The 16,184-nt window shown below is 27.8% G+C and overlaps 2 protein-coding genes across 8 annotated transcripts in view; one reads left to right on the plus strand and one right to left on the minus strand.

Moving 5' to 3' along the window:
* LOC145191067 (filamin-A-like) overlaps positions 1 to 12,549 on the minus strand; it is a 20,520-nt gene extending 7,971 nt beyond the window's left edge. Inside the window, exons 1-8 of one of the 7 annotated variants that reach the window (XM_090066971.1) lie at positions 11,910 to 12,472; positions 10,106 to 10,587; positions 6,203 to 6,620; positions 3,729 to 4,019; positions 3,426 to 3,647; positions 3,112 to 3,305; positions 1,441 to 1,783; positions 977 to 1,252 (exon numbers count right to left, since the gene is read on the minus strand). In XM_090066971.1, the coding sequence (XP_089923097.1) occupies positions 977 to 1,252; positions 1,441 to 1,783; positions 3,112 to 3,305; positions 3,426 to 3,647; positions 3,729 to 3,987 (1,294 nt within the window). In that variant the 5' untranslated portion in view covers positions 3,988 to 4,019; positions 6,203 to 6,620; positions 10,106 to 10,587; positions 11,910 to 12,472. Of the gene's footprint in view, positions 1 to 976; positions 1,253 to 1,440; positions 1,784 to 3,111; positions 3,306 to 3,425; positions 3,648 to 3,728; positions 4,020 to 4,178; positions 4,298 to 4,776; positions 4,867 to 4,903; positions 5,296 to 6,202; positions 6,621 to 10,105; positions 10,588 to 11,909 lie in introns of those variants that run through there. The other 6 variants (XM_090066972.1, XM_090066969.1, XM_090066970.1 and 3 more) reach the window with 6 other exon arrangements.
* Positions 12,550 to 13,441: 892 nt separating this feature from the next.
* LOC145191521 (uncharacterized) lies at positions 13,442 to 15,758 on the plus strand. The gene is made up of 2 exons (XM_080068629.2): positions 13,442 to 14,490; positions 14,585 to 15,758. Exons 1-2 carry the CDS (start codon positions 13,752 to 13,754, stop codon positions 15,604 to 15,606), a joined length of 1,761 nt encoding a protein of 586 aa, XP_079924755.2. The 5' UTR covers positions 13,442 to 13,751; the 3' UTR covers positions 15,607 to 15,758.
* Positions 15,759 to 16,184: the final 426 nt, after the last annotated feature.

Genomic DNA, 16,184 nt, shown 5'->3' on the forward strand with positions numbered 1-16,184 from the left:
AACTTAATTTATATTGCTTGCAAAAAGTTCAGCTAAAAACGAAAATAAATGAAAGTAGAATAATCCCAGAAAAATGAAAAAACAGCAAAATGTTAGAACAGAAAATACTAAAACTTATTTACATTTAAATAAATTCTATGTTAACGATTCATTATTTTATATTATAACAATATGCTATCATATAAAAATTATGTTTTATAAAATTTTGACAATTTATATTTTCCTTCAAAAATTGTTTCAGTTTATTTATGGCGATGCGAAGATAATATATTATTGTTGTGTGAAAATGATCTCTCTGTAAAAAATTCTGGGGCAAACAAAAAGGGAATTTAGAAAAAAAAAAGGTGCTTCTCAAACTTTTTTCTCAATGTCCCTTTTATAAAATCAAATTTAAGTCACTTTTAGAACAATGCTTTTCATAAATGTTAAAAAGTTGCTGATTTTGCTATAGTTAGACTTTCTTGATAAGTTTTTAGAATAATCTTAAAGCTTTTCATAAAAGTTAAAAAGTTGTAGCTTTTGTTATATTTAGACTTTCTTGATAAAAATTTAGACTATTGTTACCAGGAACCATATTACAACAAAACTTTCTTTTGCTTTCCTTTTGCATTCTAGAATATATAAATATTCAAATATAGAACGTTAAAAAAATTTAAACACTGCTTTAAAACAATATCCAAACTTTTTCTGAGATTTTTGTATGATTTGCCAAAGTCATATAAAATCCTTGAAAAAACTTGGACATTTTTTGTTTTTTATGCAGTATTTTTTTGAAAAATTCATTTAAGTTAAGAAATAGCATTTTTATGCTACATTACTAATAATTTCATTCAAAACGTTTTTTTCTAACTAAAAAAGAGACTCCATCTTGTACGCATCAGTTTTCATACTTTGAAAGTATTTTTTACATCTATACCTACAAAGTACTTAAAAAATTCTTTCTTAAATAAATTTGAAAAATAACAATAATTCTTACCTTTCTCATACTCCTTTGATGTTACAGTTACAGATCCAACATCACTAATCATTGTTTGGATAGGCCCACCAGGTAATTTCTGACCATTAATTGTTAAGTTAATAAAATGGATTCCTTCAATTTTAGGGGTGTATTTTACTGTATAAGTGCCATCTGTGTTATTCTTAACCGTATTTGTAACAAGATTTCCGTCTGGTCCTTCAATATTGACTTCAATACGGGAATTAGTTGCTCCAGCGTCAACACAAAATTCAATTTGGGAGTGCAAATGGCCACCTGTTTAAAAAATAAAAATAAAACTGAGCTTTCTGAGATAAGGTAACAGTTATCAAAACAAATTCTTTTTATAATATCAAGTTTTAATATTATATACGTTAATTCACGTTATCAGAAAATTTCTTAAAGAGTAAAAAACATTTATTTATCTAGTTTTTGGAGTAAGATTTTTTAAAAAAAAAACTGACCCGCTAGTCCTTCTCCATGCACTCTAATTATATCTAGATTTTGTTTAGCTATTGTAGTGACTGGGCTTTGAAATACGTGTTTTCCTTGATATAGAACGGAGATTCGATAAATCCCTTGCTCTTCTGCATTATATTTGTAAGTCCTCAAAAGAGGGTTATTGATATCATAGCTAAATTCGAGAGGAACTAAATGCGGTCCAATTATTTCTACCTCTATGTCATCCATTTTTAAACTGTCATCACTACAACGAATATAAAATTCGTTAATTACGCCGACTTTTGGTTCCACAACACCAGAACCTGATAAGGAAAATTTTTCCCATGGATTTGAAGCTGGTTTCACCTGAATTCAATAATTTTTTAAGGTTTCTATACTTCATTTTTACACAAATTCTATTATAAAGACCCGTTAGATTATCATATTTCTGTAAACAATCTCCAGTATTCTTGGCATAGTTAAGTGCCATCTTGAATACCACAACAATCTTTAGCAGATTTGCTAAAATTTAAAATGGAAGTACAGTCAGAAATATCACAAAATTTAGTTTATATTTAGGTTAGAAATTATCTAAGCTGGTTTCTTCATACATTTTAAATTTCATTCTAAATAGCCTTCCATTAAAAAGCCATTTTTTAAGCCACATCGAGTCATACAGCCCTTTTTACAACCATTTTTACATTGAGCAATACAGCCTACAGCCGTTTTTAAAGCCACATCGGGTAATACAGATAATTAAGAAGTAACTTTTTTGTAAGCAATTTTTTACTTGTTTGGGCTCTCTAATATTTATTGACCTGAAAAAACTTCAAAACACGTCAACAGCTAACCAAGTTGAGTGGGGGGAGGGTGGAAATTATTTTCATATCTTTCGGCGGTCATGGTATAAAATAATACGTTAAATTTGAAATGTGCCAAGGGTGGAACTTTATTGAGATATAACACTACATAGTCATCTTTGTGTTTATTTCATGTAAAAGTAAGAAATGGTTAGGAAATACGATACTCTAACGAGACCTTTTGCACAAGTTAAAGTATAACATTAAAACTTCTTATATGGCAAAAACAAAGAAAATAATTTACACAGTAACAAAGCTTTATAATGATCCAAGATATTATTTCTCAGATTTTTCAAATGCAAGATTTACAAAGTATTACCAAAGGAATCAATTAATTTTAACAAATGAATCAAATAACTTTAACAAAGGAATCAAATAATTTTAAAAAAAGAGTTAAATAACTTTAACAAAGGAATCAAATAATTTTAACAAAGGAATCAAATAACTTTAATAAAGGAATCAAATAACTTTATCAAAGGAATCAAATAATTTTAACAAAGGAATCAAATAACTTTAACAAAGGAATCAAATAACTTTAACAAAGAAATCAAATAATTTTAACAAAGGAATCAAATAATTTTAACAAAGGAATCAAATAACTTTAATAAAGGAATCAAATAATTTTGTTTTCAGTTTCACAAATCGGTGCAATTGTATCAGTAAAAGTAAAACTTCTATTGTACCTTTAGAATGAATTCTGTTGTATATTTAATATGACAAATTATTAGACATTTTGAGTTTTATTTTATTTTTCTAAATGCACTTTGAAACATTTTAATATGATTACTATTTAGCTCAAACATGTACCATTTAACTCAACAAACTCAACAATACCTTTGTAAATTGAACTACATAAGCCATAATGGCAAGTTCTGGAATATTTGGCATTGCCATTTCAATCGGAGATATGATTTGTGGTACTGAGAGGATTGTCTCTGCTATTGTCATGGCGGTTTTACAATTTTCCTCATTGTTGTTTGAAAGAGGTTCTGGAACTAGATTGGCTTGAAATGTATTTATTAGGTTTCCTAGAATAATAATAAAAAAAACGAAGTAAACAAGTGTTTTGCAAATTTCTATTATGCAAATATTCATTATGCAAAACGTCTATTATGCAGATATCGGTTTCTTCACTTTCAACAACTTACTGAGTGGGCTTCCATCATTCCAGTCTTTGTTGAAGTTAGTTACTCCAATACTAAGATTCCATTTGTTAACTAAATTTAACGTCCACAGTTGTCCAATTCCATTATCTTTCGTGAAATAAGACAGATAAGTCATCATACTTAATTCATCAACATTTTTGTTTGTCATATTCTCTGCACTAATTATTTGAGGGATGCCAAACACATCTTCAGCTAACTTTAATCCTAAAAACAAAAACAAATTCAAACCAAAGAAATCAAAATTTCCTCAATTCAATGCAAAAAAACTCAAAACTATTTAACAACCTTTACTAGCATTTAAGATTGCATCTTCTTGGCGCATGCGATTGTATTCCGGAACTAAACCAGGCTGCAAAACATTTATTAGATTGCATAAAGCTATACCACTATTCCAATCGCTTGTTAGGTTTGTAATTTTTTGTTCTGGGATTACATGTTGAAGCCAAATTAGCAAAAGTTTTTTCAATGCAATTTTTATGCTTTTATCTTCAGAACTACCAATTTGATATCGGAGAATAAGCTGCCATACTAAACCCAGAATCATCTTGAAATTACAATTAACAACATGATCACTGTCTAAACAAAAATAGTAAAGTGATAAGGCTTTATATATATATATATATATATATATATATATATATATATATATATATATATATATATATATATATATATATATATATATATATATATATATATTTATGTATATGTGTGTATCTGTATATAAAAACCTACCTTTGTTTGTATTATTTGATTATATTTTTGTTAAAAGTTGAAGGTGATAAGTAAATCAATGGAATTATTACTTTTCATTTTTTGCCTTCTACACAAAAGGTTGTTTTTCTAAAAAAATTTGAAATGGCTGAAGTTTGCCTTTTAAATGCCCCAAGTAACAAGTTTTCCCCTTATACTTTTTTTAAACCAGAAAATCTGTACTAGTACTTAGCCTCAATGGTCTAAAATAAACTATCCAGAAAATAAAATGCTTCTTTCCCTGTAATAAAAACTCTTCTTTAGAATTTTGAATAAAAAACTAGCACTTTTAAAACTGATAAAGGAAACTTAAAAGAATAACTTACTCATTTTAAATTATTAACTATATTTTAAAAATATTTTCTTTCACTTTTAGGATCTTAAGGCTAGCTGACAGTTTAAGTAAACGGATTTGATGAAGTTTATCATGATTTGATGAAGTTTTTTATGATTTTACTATTAATGTAAAGAACAAACTTCTATATCAGTCACTTGTAATAAATCGAATTTAAAATAATTCGTATATTTTGATATACAAAGCTACATAGTGACAGAAAAAACTTTACTATCCCTCACCTACCTTACAATATTTTGTTTTAACCCTTCAAGACATTGCCCAGAATTGCTATTCGATTAAATCCGTTAAACTTATTTTTAAAAAATAATAAATTATACATGAATATAAATTTGTCACACAAAAAACTTACTGTTTTAAACCCAAATAGTATTTTATTAAATTTCAGGAAATTCAATTTATTTTAAGACTACATATAGATTTCTTTACTTTATTCGTTATTAACGGAAAAACCTCAGTGCTTTGACAGGAATTTCTCTCGTTAACTGTTAACAAACCATCTTGATTATGCGCGATCATTGCTGAATCTTCATTATGTGTGATTATTTTTTGAAAAAGAAAAAATCTGCCACAATCTTGTTACAAAACCTCATCTTTAGATATAGAAGGTGGTGGTACTAGTTAGCTGCAACATTTTCGTTTACAGGTTTTATCAGCAGAACAGTGCGATGGTTTTATGGTCGCGTTAACGCGCTTTTAGTGTTTTTATGCTCCTTTCGTCACAAATTTTTTGCATCTCGCTATTTTTTTGTCTTTTTATGTTTAGTGAAATAGGCTTAATGTTTATCGCGAGTATTGATAAGTATGTTAAATCTTGAACAATATGTTAAAATGATTAGAGGAAGTAGGCATTTTTCTAGACTTGTTGAAGAAAGAAAAAATTGTTTTCTTTGTCCCCTTTTTAACCACACTCACCTATATAAAACAGAAAAAAAATCTGAACATCACTGTGCAGAGATAATTTCTAGTTATTTCGCTTGGAATAATCTGTAAATATACTTTTAATTTTTACGCATTTAAGATGCAACTGATTCAGCAATTAAAATTAGATTTCTGTTGAAATTTGACACAAAGTTTTATATTGAATTTTTCCTAATTTTTTAAAATAATTTTTAATTATGGCACATATTGAGGTACATACTGACATCTTTAACGACTTTAACACTTACGGGTCATTTTAGGTCATTTATTATATTTCGTAGCATTCCTTAAATGTTCATGGAAACTAACGGCTAAGATTCGTTATTTTCCGAAAAAAAGGGCGCGAACGCGTTAAATCTATTAGTTATCGGATTTTACATTTTTTACATCTATTAGTTATCGGATTTTACATACATCTATTAGTTATCGGATATTACAAGCTATTTGGACTTGCCGCGTAAAACAATTAGTCAAGCTTTATGTTATACGCAAACCTGTTTTTTTAGAAATAATAAACTCCAATGACAAAACGTAAATAATCCTATTTCTTATCAGTTGTAACCTGTCGTTTTGTATGGTACTGAAGGTTTCAAAGACTCTTTTAGATGACAAAGGGTTTACTGTGTAAACTACTAAAACTAATTTCATTTAGGTATTAACACTGTAAAAATTCTTTAAATCATAAGTTTGTTTACTATTAAATCGATGAAGAGATTTACAAGGAATGTACCTTCCAAATTGTGGCCACATTACTTTCCATTAATTAGCTGTAGTTGGAGGTTAGCAGCAAACAATCCGTTTATGCCTCTTTTCAATGACATTCACAAAAAGCCTCCTGCTCAAAAGTTTGTGCCTTTTTTTTTTTGAGTGTTAAGATGGAAGACACACGTTAACACAAAGCAATTGATACAAGAGTTCTCAAAGATAATATCACCGAATGTTGTTTAAAAACTGATTGAAGAACACTACACACCACATGGTCTTTCATATCACATTATAAGGTCTTTCACAAAATAAAAAAGTTCTTTTATGGAGCCAGCTGAATTCGGTATCAGATAAACACAAAAGAATACTTTTAACTCGATTGATCAAGTAAAAGTTCCTCTAGCTTTGGAATTCCAACAATATCTTAGAATCCTCAATACCACCTGAAACAAAAAAAAAGCAACTTAATTTTCGTTTTTTTATACTGATTTTTTAAAAATTCATTATTTCTCACAACCAATCAAAGTATTTAATAGTAATATTTTAATGCGTCAACTTGATTCGTTATAAATCTTTTTTTTAAAGCGGTTCGTTATAAAAATTTGATTTAACATATCAATTTCGTCTTGAAATCTTTTAAAAAAAATTTTGAGTTTTTTAACGAAATACCAGATTTTAATTATTTTACAACTTTTAACAAAAAATCCGTTCGATTTTCAAAAATAAATGTCAATCCCAAGTTTAGGTATGTGCGTATCCGCCTGTTTACGGCACCGATTTTGTAATCAAAAAATGTATTTTGTCCTGTAATTCTTTAGAACTTCATATCAACATATTTATTTTTTAAAAAGTAAAATAGTTAAACTTCATTTTTGTGTTTGTTTTTTTTTTTTGTTTTTTGCAGTTACCACTGCTATTATTGAATTTACTGTTCTGAAAAACTTCGTTGTAGTTCAGATTGATAAAATTGATATCGAACGTATGTTGAGTCTTTTTTTAAATGTATTGGATCCAGTTTAAAAACTAATTTTTTATGTGCATGCAAAATTTCATTAAAAAATATTATGTAGCAGACATCTAATTTTTTGTAGCAGAATAAGTACCTAAGTTTAACATTTTCCGCAATATTATAGTGGATAAAGGGGGTCTCACACAACAATTTTTTGATAAAATAAAATAGATCATTATTATAGCCAATTTCTTTAAAAACAAGAATAAATATCTAGAAAAAAATATTCGTATGATGCACCTCTGATTTGCTCAAAATAACCTCTTTGCACAAGATTGTTATATTATCATAATTAAATATATTTTATAGTATTTGTTTAATATTATTAAATAATACTATACTATTTTAATTACAATCTGCTATAGTTTAATTGTTTAATTTTATATTTTAATTTATTGATAATTTATTATGATAAATTTTTTATGATTATTATGAGTGAATGAGGTATCGGATGGTGTGCGTTATATGATGCTTCATATGGACATTTTTTTAAAAAAAAAAGTTTAGCATGCAAATATTATCTATGTTGTGACAAAAATGATCATTATTATGATCAAGTAATGACTATGTACACTTTTACCGTCTTATCAAGATTTTCATGGATGTTTGTCTAAAACAGAAATAAGTGATTTCTAATTTAAAAAAAACTAAAATTAAAGTATACAATATTCTCTTAAAGAAGAAATTAAAGTAAGCAATATTCTCTTAAAAAGATTTTAAAAATAATTGCATTTAACATTTTAAGGTAACATGGGGCCCAAAAAGAGTATGCTTGTGTTTCATAATGTCTCAAAAAAAAATATCTAGCATCAGAGTGCCTTCACAAATAGACATAGACTGTAAAAATGGACATATTCTGTTTACATTCATTAGCAATGATAAATCACAAAAAATAGCTATCGAACAAGACAATAAGTTTTATGGCTTTAAGATTTGTAGAAGTCATATTAAACTTCTCGTTAAAGAATCAAAAAACTGGGTTTGCAATTTTTTAAGGGATTCTAATCATTTTGTTAACTTTTGTAATGAGCTTTTCTTGTGTCAAATAACGGTATTGCCAGCAGCACAGTCATTACAGTCAACACCAAATTCAAGTAACACTATTTCATTTGTGTCAGTTATCCTAAACATCTCATCTCCTAAACATATAAGTGTTTTATCTTTATCTGATTCAAGACCATCATTATCCAGATTAAAAGTTGACCAGTTGTCTTCTAGAACAAAAGTGATAAAACCATCGTTTTATCACTTTTGTTCTAGTTAAGTATTTTGGCAAGTGAAATTGCTGCCAAAACGCGCTATTATTGGCAGCATAGTTAACACAATAAGTGACAGAATGGCAATAAACCATGTAATGGTAACAAAGTTAAACACTTTTTTGGTAGAAATCATTAAATGAACTGAACTGTCACCTTCACTCCTTAGAGACAGTCAACACTGCTTGCAAGTTATCAATTAAAGCCTCGGAAACTTCAAAAGAAAAGCTTTTTGGTAGAGACTGCTTTGCAGCAAAAATTGTTGTTCAGCTAAATAAACTCCATTACAAGGACAGTAAAGGTAAATAAATATAAACTATCTATCATACTTTTACTCTAATATTGTTATGCTGATATAATTATGATTTTAAATAATATTCTGAACATAAAAAGTTTGTTGAAACTTACTTGTTTTAAATTTACAAACAAGTTCTTTGCACGGAACACTTGCTAATAATTTTTTTTTATATATAAGGTGATCCAAAAGGCTTTATTAACTTTTTGGACAACCATGGCTTGCCCAGAGAATTAATACCACGAAAAAGGGGAAATAGGCTGCACATCCTTTTTCATGCATGTGGAGTTTTGATCCATCACTTCCACAGACTTCAGAGTTTTCTGGAGTAAAGTTGATTGGAGGACTGAGAAATAAAAAAAACCCTAGCTCTTTTAATTTTTTTTTTGTAAAGTTATGAAATGATTTATTATTCTCTCATTCATTATTTGTATATATCAGGTCTTATATCAGGTAGTGGGTAGTTATTGACATCCAATATTTGCTTGACAAGATGAGCTAGACAAGATGCTGGTGTTTAGTAATTTTAGTAAATCAGTATAACCTTAACATATAGCACCTGCTATTCCCTAAGGGCTAGTTTATGAATAGATCCATACTTTTTCATTATCATTTTTATATATCACATCTATTTTATTTCAGGTATTATTATGAGGATTTGTCGAAGCAAACACTAAGGTATCGACTTACTTCTATTGATGTTTTAATGGTAAAATGTGTTATGCATCAGGAGTTAAGTTATTTTGATTTATTTTTACCCTTTGGCATACCAGGTATATTTATTTATTTATTTATTATGATTACATAGATTATAATTATACAGAGGTTATTATTACAATTGTATACGTAATATTTATCATATTAATTTGTAAAACTTTATTATTAATTTTTAATTTACTGTAAAAAATATTTTATTATTTTAATCACGATGATAAATTAATTAAAATATTAACAATTTTTTCAACATTAAGACACTTTTTATTAAAGCGTTACGTTAAATAAAAACTTAATGGAAGTAAATATTGCGCGAATAAACAATAAAGTTCTATCACAAAACTACCGTTCTTATGAAATTTGTTACTTAAATGTGCATAGCTTTTTGAAGAACTATCCGTTTTTTATGAAATTTTCACCATTGTAATACTAATTTAAAGCTTTTTGCAATGATATATAATAATCAAATATATAAATAGTTTAAAATATTTACGCACATACCTACTTGGTGCAGACTTAAATTGAAATATATTTATCGGCTTTAACTTAGATTTGTTATTTAATTAAATACTTTCTATGAAATTCAGTGAAAATATCACCATAATGGAGCTAATTCAACATCTAACGTTTATTTAAACAGAGAAAAAGTCTTACCTGGCACCAAAGTTTTTGATATTCAAGCCGAATTGATCAAGAAAATTTTAGAAGAATACGACATCGTTAAATCAGTTGACAGAAACTCCGCTTTATGTTATCTTTTTAAATGTTTGGGGAATGGAACACAAAGTAACACAGCGTTTCTTGTTTTCGAGGCACGTCAGAAGACAAAACTTAGAAACATTCAGCTTTAAAAAGAATAAATTTGTTATACACAAATTTTCAGCATATTAAGTGGCAGTGGTGGTTAAATGACGTAACATCTAAAATGGAGAGTAAAAACTACTTAAAAACTTGTTAAGCTTTTTTTACGAACACTCCATCTCAAACTTTCACCCTACTCGCCTACGTTGAGTGGTACTGACAAAAGATTTCGCCATAACTTCTTGGTCGATGGATTTTCAAAGTTCGATAAATCATACTTTGCATACCAGTAATTACTGTGCTTAACTTTCGCTTGATGATTCGTAGTTTGCGCACTAAAAAGAGTACGCCCAAGTATGTACAGCAGAGATTTAGAACTGTTATAAAAAAAGTCGGTCACCATTTCCAAAACGCAACTATATATTGCCGCAACTTAGTTTTATCAGTGCTGTTTGTGATATCAATGTTGAGAGGTTCAAAATCAAGAAAGAAATAATTGCTAAACACATTTAACTAACATTACCTATTTCAAAATATTTAAAAGCTGTTAACTCAGCATCACATGTTACGGCAATATGAGAAATAATAGACATAAAACGTTTTTTTGATCATATCAAGAAATTATTTTTTAAATTGTTTTGGATTTCTTTACAAAATCCGAAACTAAAACTTAAAAAAAGAAGTATGAATTGCAAAACCAAGTTGGAATGCAAAACACTTTTCGTGGTGATTCATAAAACCTATATTGACCTATATAAAACCTATATGGAAATGTTATAAGGATGTAAATTTTAGTTTGTAAAATGTAAAAGAAAGTTGCATTTGAAAAACCTTTAAATTAGAAACCAAATCGAAAACTAAAGGAAAAAATCCAATTTCTTTTTGTTTACAAACCACAATAAAATTTTTACAATTTACATATCGATACGTAAATGCTGTTTAAATCAAGAAAATGTTGGACTCTCAGTAATTTTGATGTTTAAAAAAAATTTAAAATTGGCAAACTTTACAATGACAATAATTAGTGCAAAAAAAGAGAAAAATCAGTAGAATTTAAGATCATGGTTTACTTGGGTGTAGGGGAGCTATTTAACCGGTTACAGTCTTACAGAATACAGTCTCAAGGAGCTATTTTCCTACTTCTGACTCTAATATCCTAGGTCACCTTATCATTCCAATGATCCTGAAAAAACATTAATTACCTACATATAAGCTACATACCACATAGTTATGAAAAGAGGCTACAATGCTCATTTTTTTCTTAGAACAGATTCATGTGTTTAGAGTAATAATGTTAAAGCAGCAATAATCTTAATGCAGAAACAAAACTGAAATTCAACTTTTCTGAAAGAACTCAAATAAGAAACCTGATAAGTTTTAAAAACTTTCTCAATTAGAAACAAATCCAAATTTACGTTTTAATTTAATTTATTAAAAACAAACAAAAAAAAAATAAGAAAAACGTTTTAAACACGCAGTAGAATTAGAGTATTAGTTTTTTCTGCTGCGGAACCTGGGGAAATACTTGTTTTTTGTTAATGTTTTTTCCCAATCTCCCATACCCAATCCCCTCCCCAAAAAAAAAAAAAATTTAATAAAAAAAATCAAATCAAAATAATTTAATGAAAAAAGTTTTAAAAATGAAAATTATTTTTACCAATACTAACAAGTTTCACTCCATCCTGCTCCATGGCCTTAAGCACTAATGATACGTTTTCAAGCTTCTGGTTCGGAAACTTTGGATTTTTGGCATATTTACCTATACTTCTCTTAGATACAATTTCAAATAAATTCACTAACTTTACGCCATCTTCAAAACCAAAAGCGATGCTTTGCACAGACATACCACGTTGTTTTAGATTTGCATTTACCCAATTAGTGAACGTATCATTTTGCATTTCAATCCAGTTTTCTTCTGATCCTTTAACAGATTTTTTTGTCAAAACTTCCATCTTTTAAGTTCTAAGATTACTTAAACAAGTCTTTAAGAAAAAACAGATGTCGAAGACTTCATAAAAAATAGACTTCGTAGGTTTATATCTACGATTCCCGACACTTTTATCATCTCGAGACGGCAAGCAATTTTTTAAAACCATACGGCAGAAATAGTATTCACTTTGCGTTTCTATGACCAACTAAAGATAATAACAAAAGTAATTCCTATTAAAATCTACTCGCAATGAATACGTTAATCCTTTTAGCAATTAATGCTTAAAAAGTAAGTCATAATTAACTCTGTGAAATCTAAGTAGATGGTTTCTATGTAGTTACGTTTATGATTAAATTCAAGCTTTTCTAACTTTTAATGTTTAAATAATCATGATTCTAAAATCTATCAATCTTATTTTAAATTTTAAATGAGTAAAGAAAAACTCATTAAATAATAAATAATACAATGGTCAGGGGATTTGATTTTTACCATCCATTAAGTTTGAGGTGTGAAATATTTATTGCTCATTGTTAACGTAAAGTTTGCACAAAAATCATTTCTCTTCAATAACATAAAAACTTATTTCTCTCCAACGAAATAAAAAATTATATCTCCAATTATATATATATATATATATATATATATATATATATATATATATATATATATATATATATATATATATATATATATATATATATATATATATATATATATATATATATATATATATATATATATATATATATATATATATATATATATAATTAAAATCATTTCAGGAAAATTGATTGTAGTAAATTGAATTTAATTTTGCCTTGCTGAAATTAATTAATTCTATAAGCATCTACAGTAAGATTGCGAATTAGCTTGTATTCTTTCTAATAAAATAACTGTCACCTTTTAAAGATTTTATGACGTTTGTTAAAAATACTTTATAAACACTTCACTTCTATTCATAAAACTTCCATTCAAAATTACCTATAGTAATTATTATTTTAAAAATTTCAAGTTATATTTCAACACAAAGTTTAAAATCCGAAATGTCAAAATAAATCATTACGAAATTTCCATAAATAACGTTAACTACGGGACAGATTTCCATATTAACTTTAAAATACATTTTTTCAAAAGCAAATTACCGAAAAAGATTTAAGAAAATGCGATCGATTAAAGTTGTATTTATTATCCGGAAAAAGTACTTGTATGATTATGATTAAGATGTATTTATTTCTAGGTTTGGAGCTGAACTGGTTTTTTTGTGGGAACAAGGAAAAAATTTGACAGATAAACACACACACACACACATACACACACACACACATACACACACAAATATATATGCGCATATATCTACGCATATAGGAATAAACGTAAAACTGAGAAGTTGAAGTTTTGTTCGTAAAATATTTAACGTATGCATTTAAAAATATTGAGTGAAATTTTATTAATTTATGAATGGTGTCATTTTTTTTCAATGTTTTAAAAGTGTTAAAAACGTAAAGAATCTTTTAGTCAAAATGTAAACTGATTAAGATTAAACATCAAGATACTCTAAGTAATCGATAAATGGAAAATACTTTTCTAAATACTTCTTTTTTTGAGCCCTTGGAAGCAGAACTCCACTTTGAGTTAAGTGAAAACGATGCGGAAAAATCAGAAGAAAGGTTTTCTAATATCGGCAATCATAGCACGGAAAACAGATCAACTCATTCTAAAAGCAAAAATCCATTTCACGAATCAGAAAATCTTGAAGAAAATCTTCTTCCTCTTGGTCCAACGGAATTAGATGAGTTCTTGGAAAATCTTACATTAAAAAAAAGTATTCGCACTGTACCTTTGCCTAAGCGCCCCTTTTCGGTAAATAGCAAATATTTCGTAGTGAAAAGAAGACCTCGTGTGTTTGGTCAAAATTTCAAACGAGTCAAAAATTACATAGTGACTTCAAACAATTGTTTAAATCAGATATCAAAACAGGAAGAAAGACTTTTAGCGAATCAGATTCCGCCAGCAGAAGCAGGCATTGTTAAACAAAGTGAAGTAATCAATAAAAGCAAAACGACTGAAGTTTTACAAAAAGAGCCAATGTCTGAAAAACTAATGCTAGCTGAAATGAAAAAAGTTAGCACTGCAGCAATCCATCGAAGTGATATATTTCAAAAAGAAATTTTTAAAATGTACAAAACGATTTCGATGCTAGAAATAAGAAACCGCACAAGTGATTGTAAACAAAAAGAAATGGTCATTGAGTTGAATGTTGCAAATCAGAAAGCATCTGATGCTGAACGGCAAGCGACAATCGCGATAAGTAGGCTTTCGATACAAATACTTTCTTATTTTTTGTAGTTTAAACACCTTACTTGTTTATACTTGGGATTTTTTTTTTTTTTTAATGATTTTAGATCACACAAACCAATTAGAACAAAAACTCGAAAAAGCTGAATGTAAGTTAATTAAATATGGTAACAAACTTAAATCAGCGAAAAACGAAATAGCTGTGTTAGAATCTAATATTCAAGAATCGAAAAAAATCGCTGATATAGAGAACAATACCAAAATACAGTTATTAGAGGAACTAGATAATGCTGAATCAAATAAAAAAGCATTGATGGAAGAGCTTTTATCAGTTCGTGAAAAAGTTATTGAAAATGAAAGGAATATTTCTGAACTAAAAGCCCATGTGAAAAACCTGAGTGAAGAAAAGTTGAATTACCAAAATCAAGTTCAGCACTTAAAAAAGTTAAATGAAGATTTCGAAGAAGAATACCAGTCGCTCACTTTGAAATACGATGAAGCGAGAAAATCTCATGATTTCTATAAAAATCAAATTGAAGTGCAGCGTGAAAAATCCAAAATGATGGTTGTATCAACAATTGATTTAGAAATGGAAATTCGAGAAATGCACGAGGAACTATCGAAACATAGGATTGAAAAAGAAAACTTATCTAAAGAAGTCAACAATCTACTTCAAAGTTTAAGTCAGTGCAGAAACCTTATGGAAAACTACAAACAATTTGGGGAGAAAATGAAAATCGAAAAAAGATTCGCAGAAGAAAAATTGCTTTATTTCGATAATTATAATAAAGTTATAGAAAATAAAAAATATCTTTGTAGCAACTTGAAAAAATCTCAAACTGAAAACGCCGGAACGGAAAATCAAAAGAATAAACATATGTCAATCGAAAACAGCAAATCTGAAGTTACTCAAAAAGAACTTTCCAAAGAAGATAACGACACTCTGTCAAACGTTAGCTTTATCTCAAACGTAAGCAACAAATCAACGGCAATCGATGGAAAACTTTTCTCTTTTAAAGGGGAATATAGTTTTCCACCTTTTTTAAAAACAGATCTTCAGAAGAAGCAAGTATCAAGTTTTAGTGATTTAATGAAAGACAACTCAGGTATTGCCAGTGCCTTACTTTAATTAAATAAAAACAATTTTAACCAGTTGACTTTGTACTTGTATTTTTTTTTTTTTTATTATTATTATTCAGAATAAAATGAGCACAAATTTATTTACTATTTTAAAATGTGTGAAGAGAAAAATAAAAGCAAAATAAAAAACATTTTTATAAACCGAATTTTTCTTGCATATATTGGTGAATTATAACTTTAAATGGTTATTGGAAGATAAAGGCTGATTTAGCAAAATATATTGCGGATGTTAAATATTATAAAAATATTAATTTTAATAAGAACAACAAAAACAAAAACAAAATTAAAAAAAGCTAAAAACAATTTTTTTTTAGACTACTTTCAATTTTGAAAATTGTTGAAATATTTTAATTAGTTAAAGAATGATCCCAGAATTCTTAGGTATATCAATCAAAGGTTAAGTAGAACTACTCGAGATAATTCCACCCATCTTTTTAATTACTGACAGCTACTTAGGTTCCCTTTACAAAATATTTGGCTAAAAACTGTGCTTAATTTGCAGATCATGTGTCCCTTAGGAGTATGAATAATTAAAATGTGGTTGAGAGACGCGTATAAATAAATAAC

The sequence above is a fragment of the Hydra viridissima genome, unplaced genomic scaffold, assembly GCF_058129835.1.
Source record: "Hydra viridissima isolate aposymbiotic clone 2 unplaced genomic scaffold, HvirCarnegie_v1 scaffold_11, whole genome shotgun sequence".
Taxonomy (NCBI): Eukaryota; Metazoa; Cnidaria; class Hydrozoa; order Anthoathecata; family Hydridae; genus Hydra; species Hydra viridissima.

Excerpts from the sequence above, each read along its gene's own strand:
- LOC145191521 (XM_080068629.2), top strand. The coding sequence starts at position 13,752 with ATGGAAAATACTTTTCTAAATACTTCTTTTTTTGAGCCCTTGGAAGCA. Across the intron at positions 14,491-14,584 it reads GCAAGCGACAATCGCGATAA|ATCACACAAACCAATTAGAA; the intron begins GTAGGCTTTCGA and ends TAATGATTTTAG.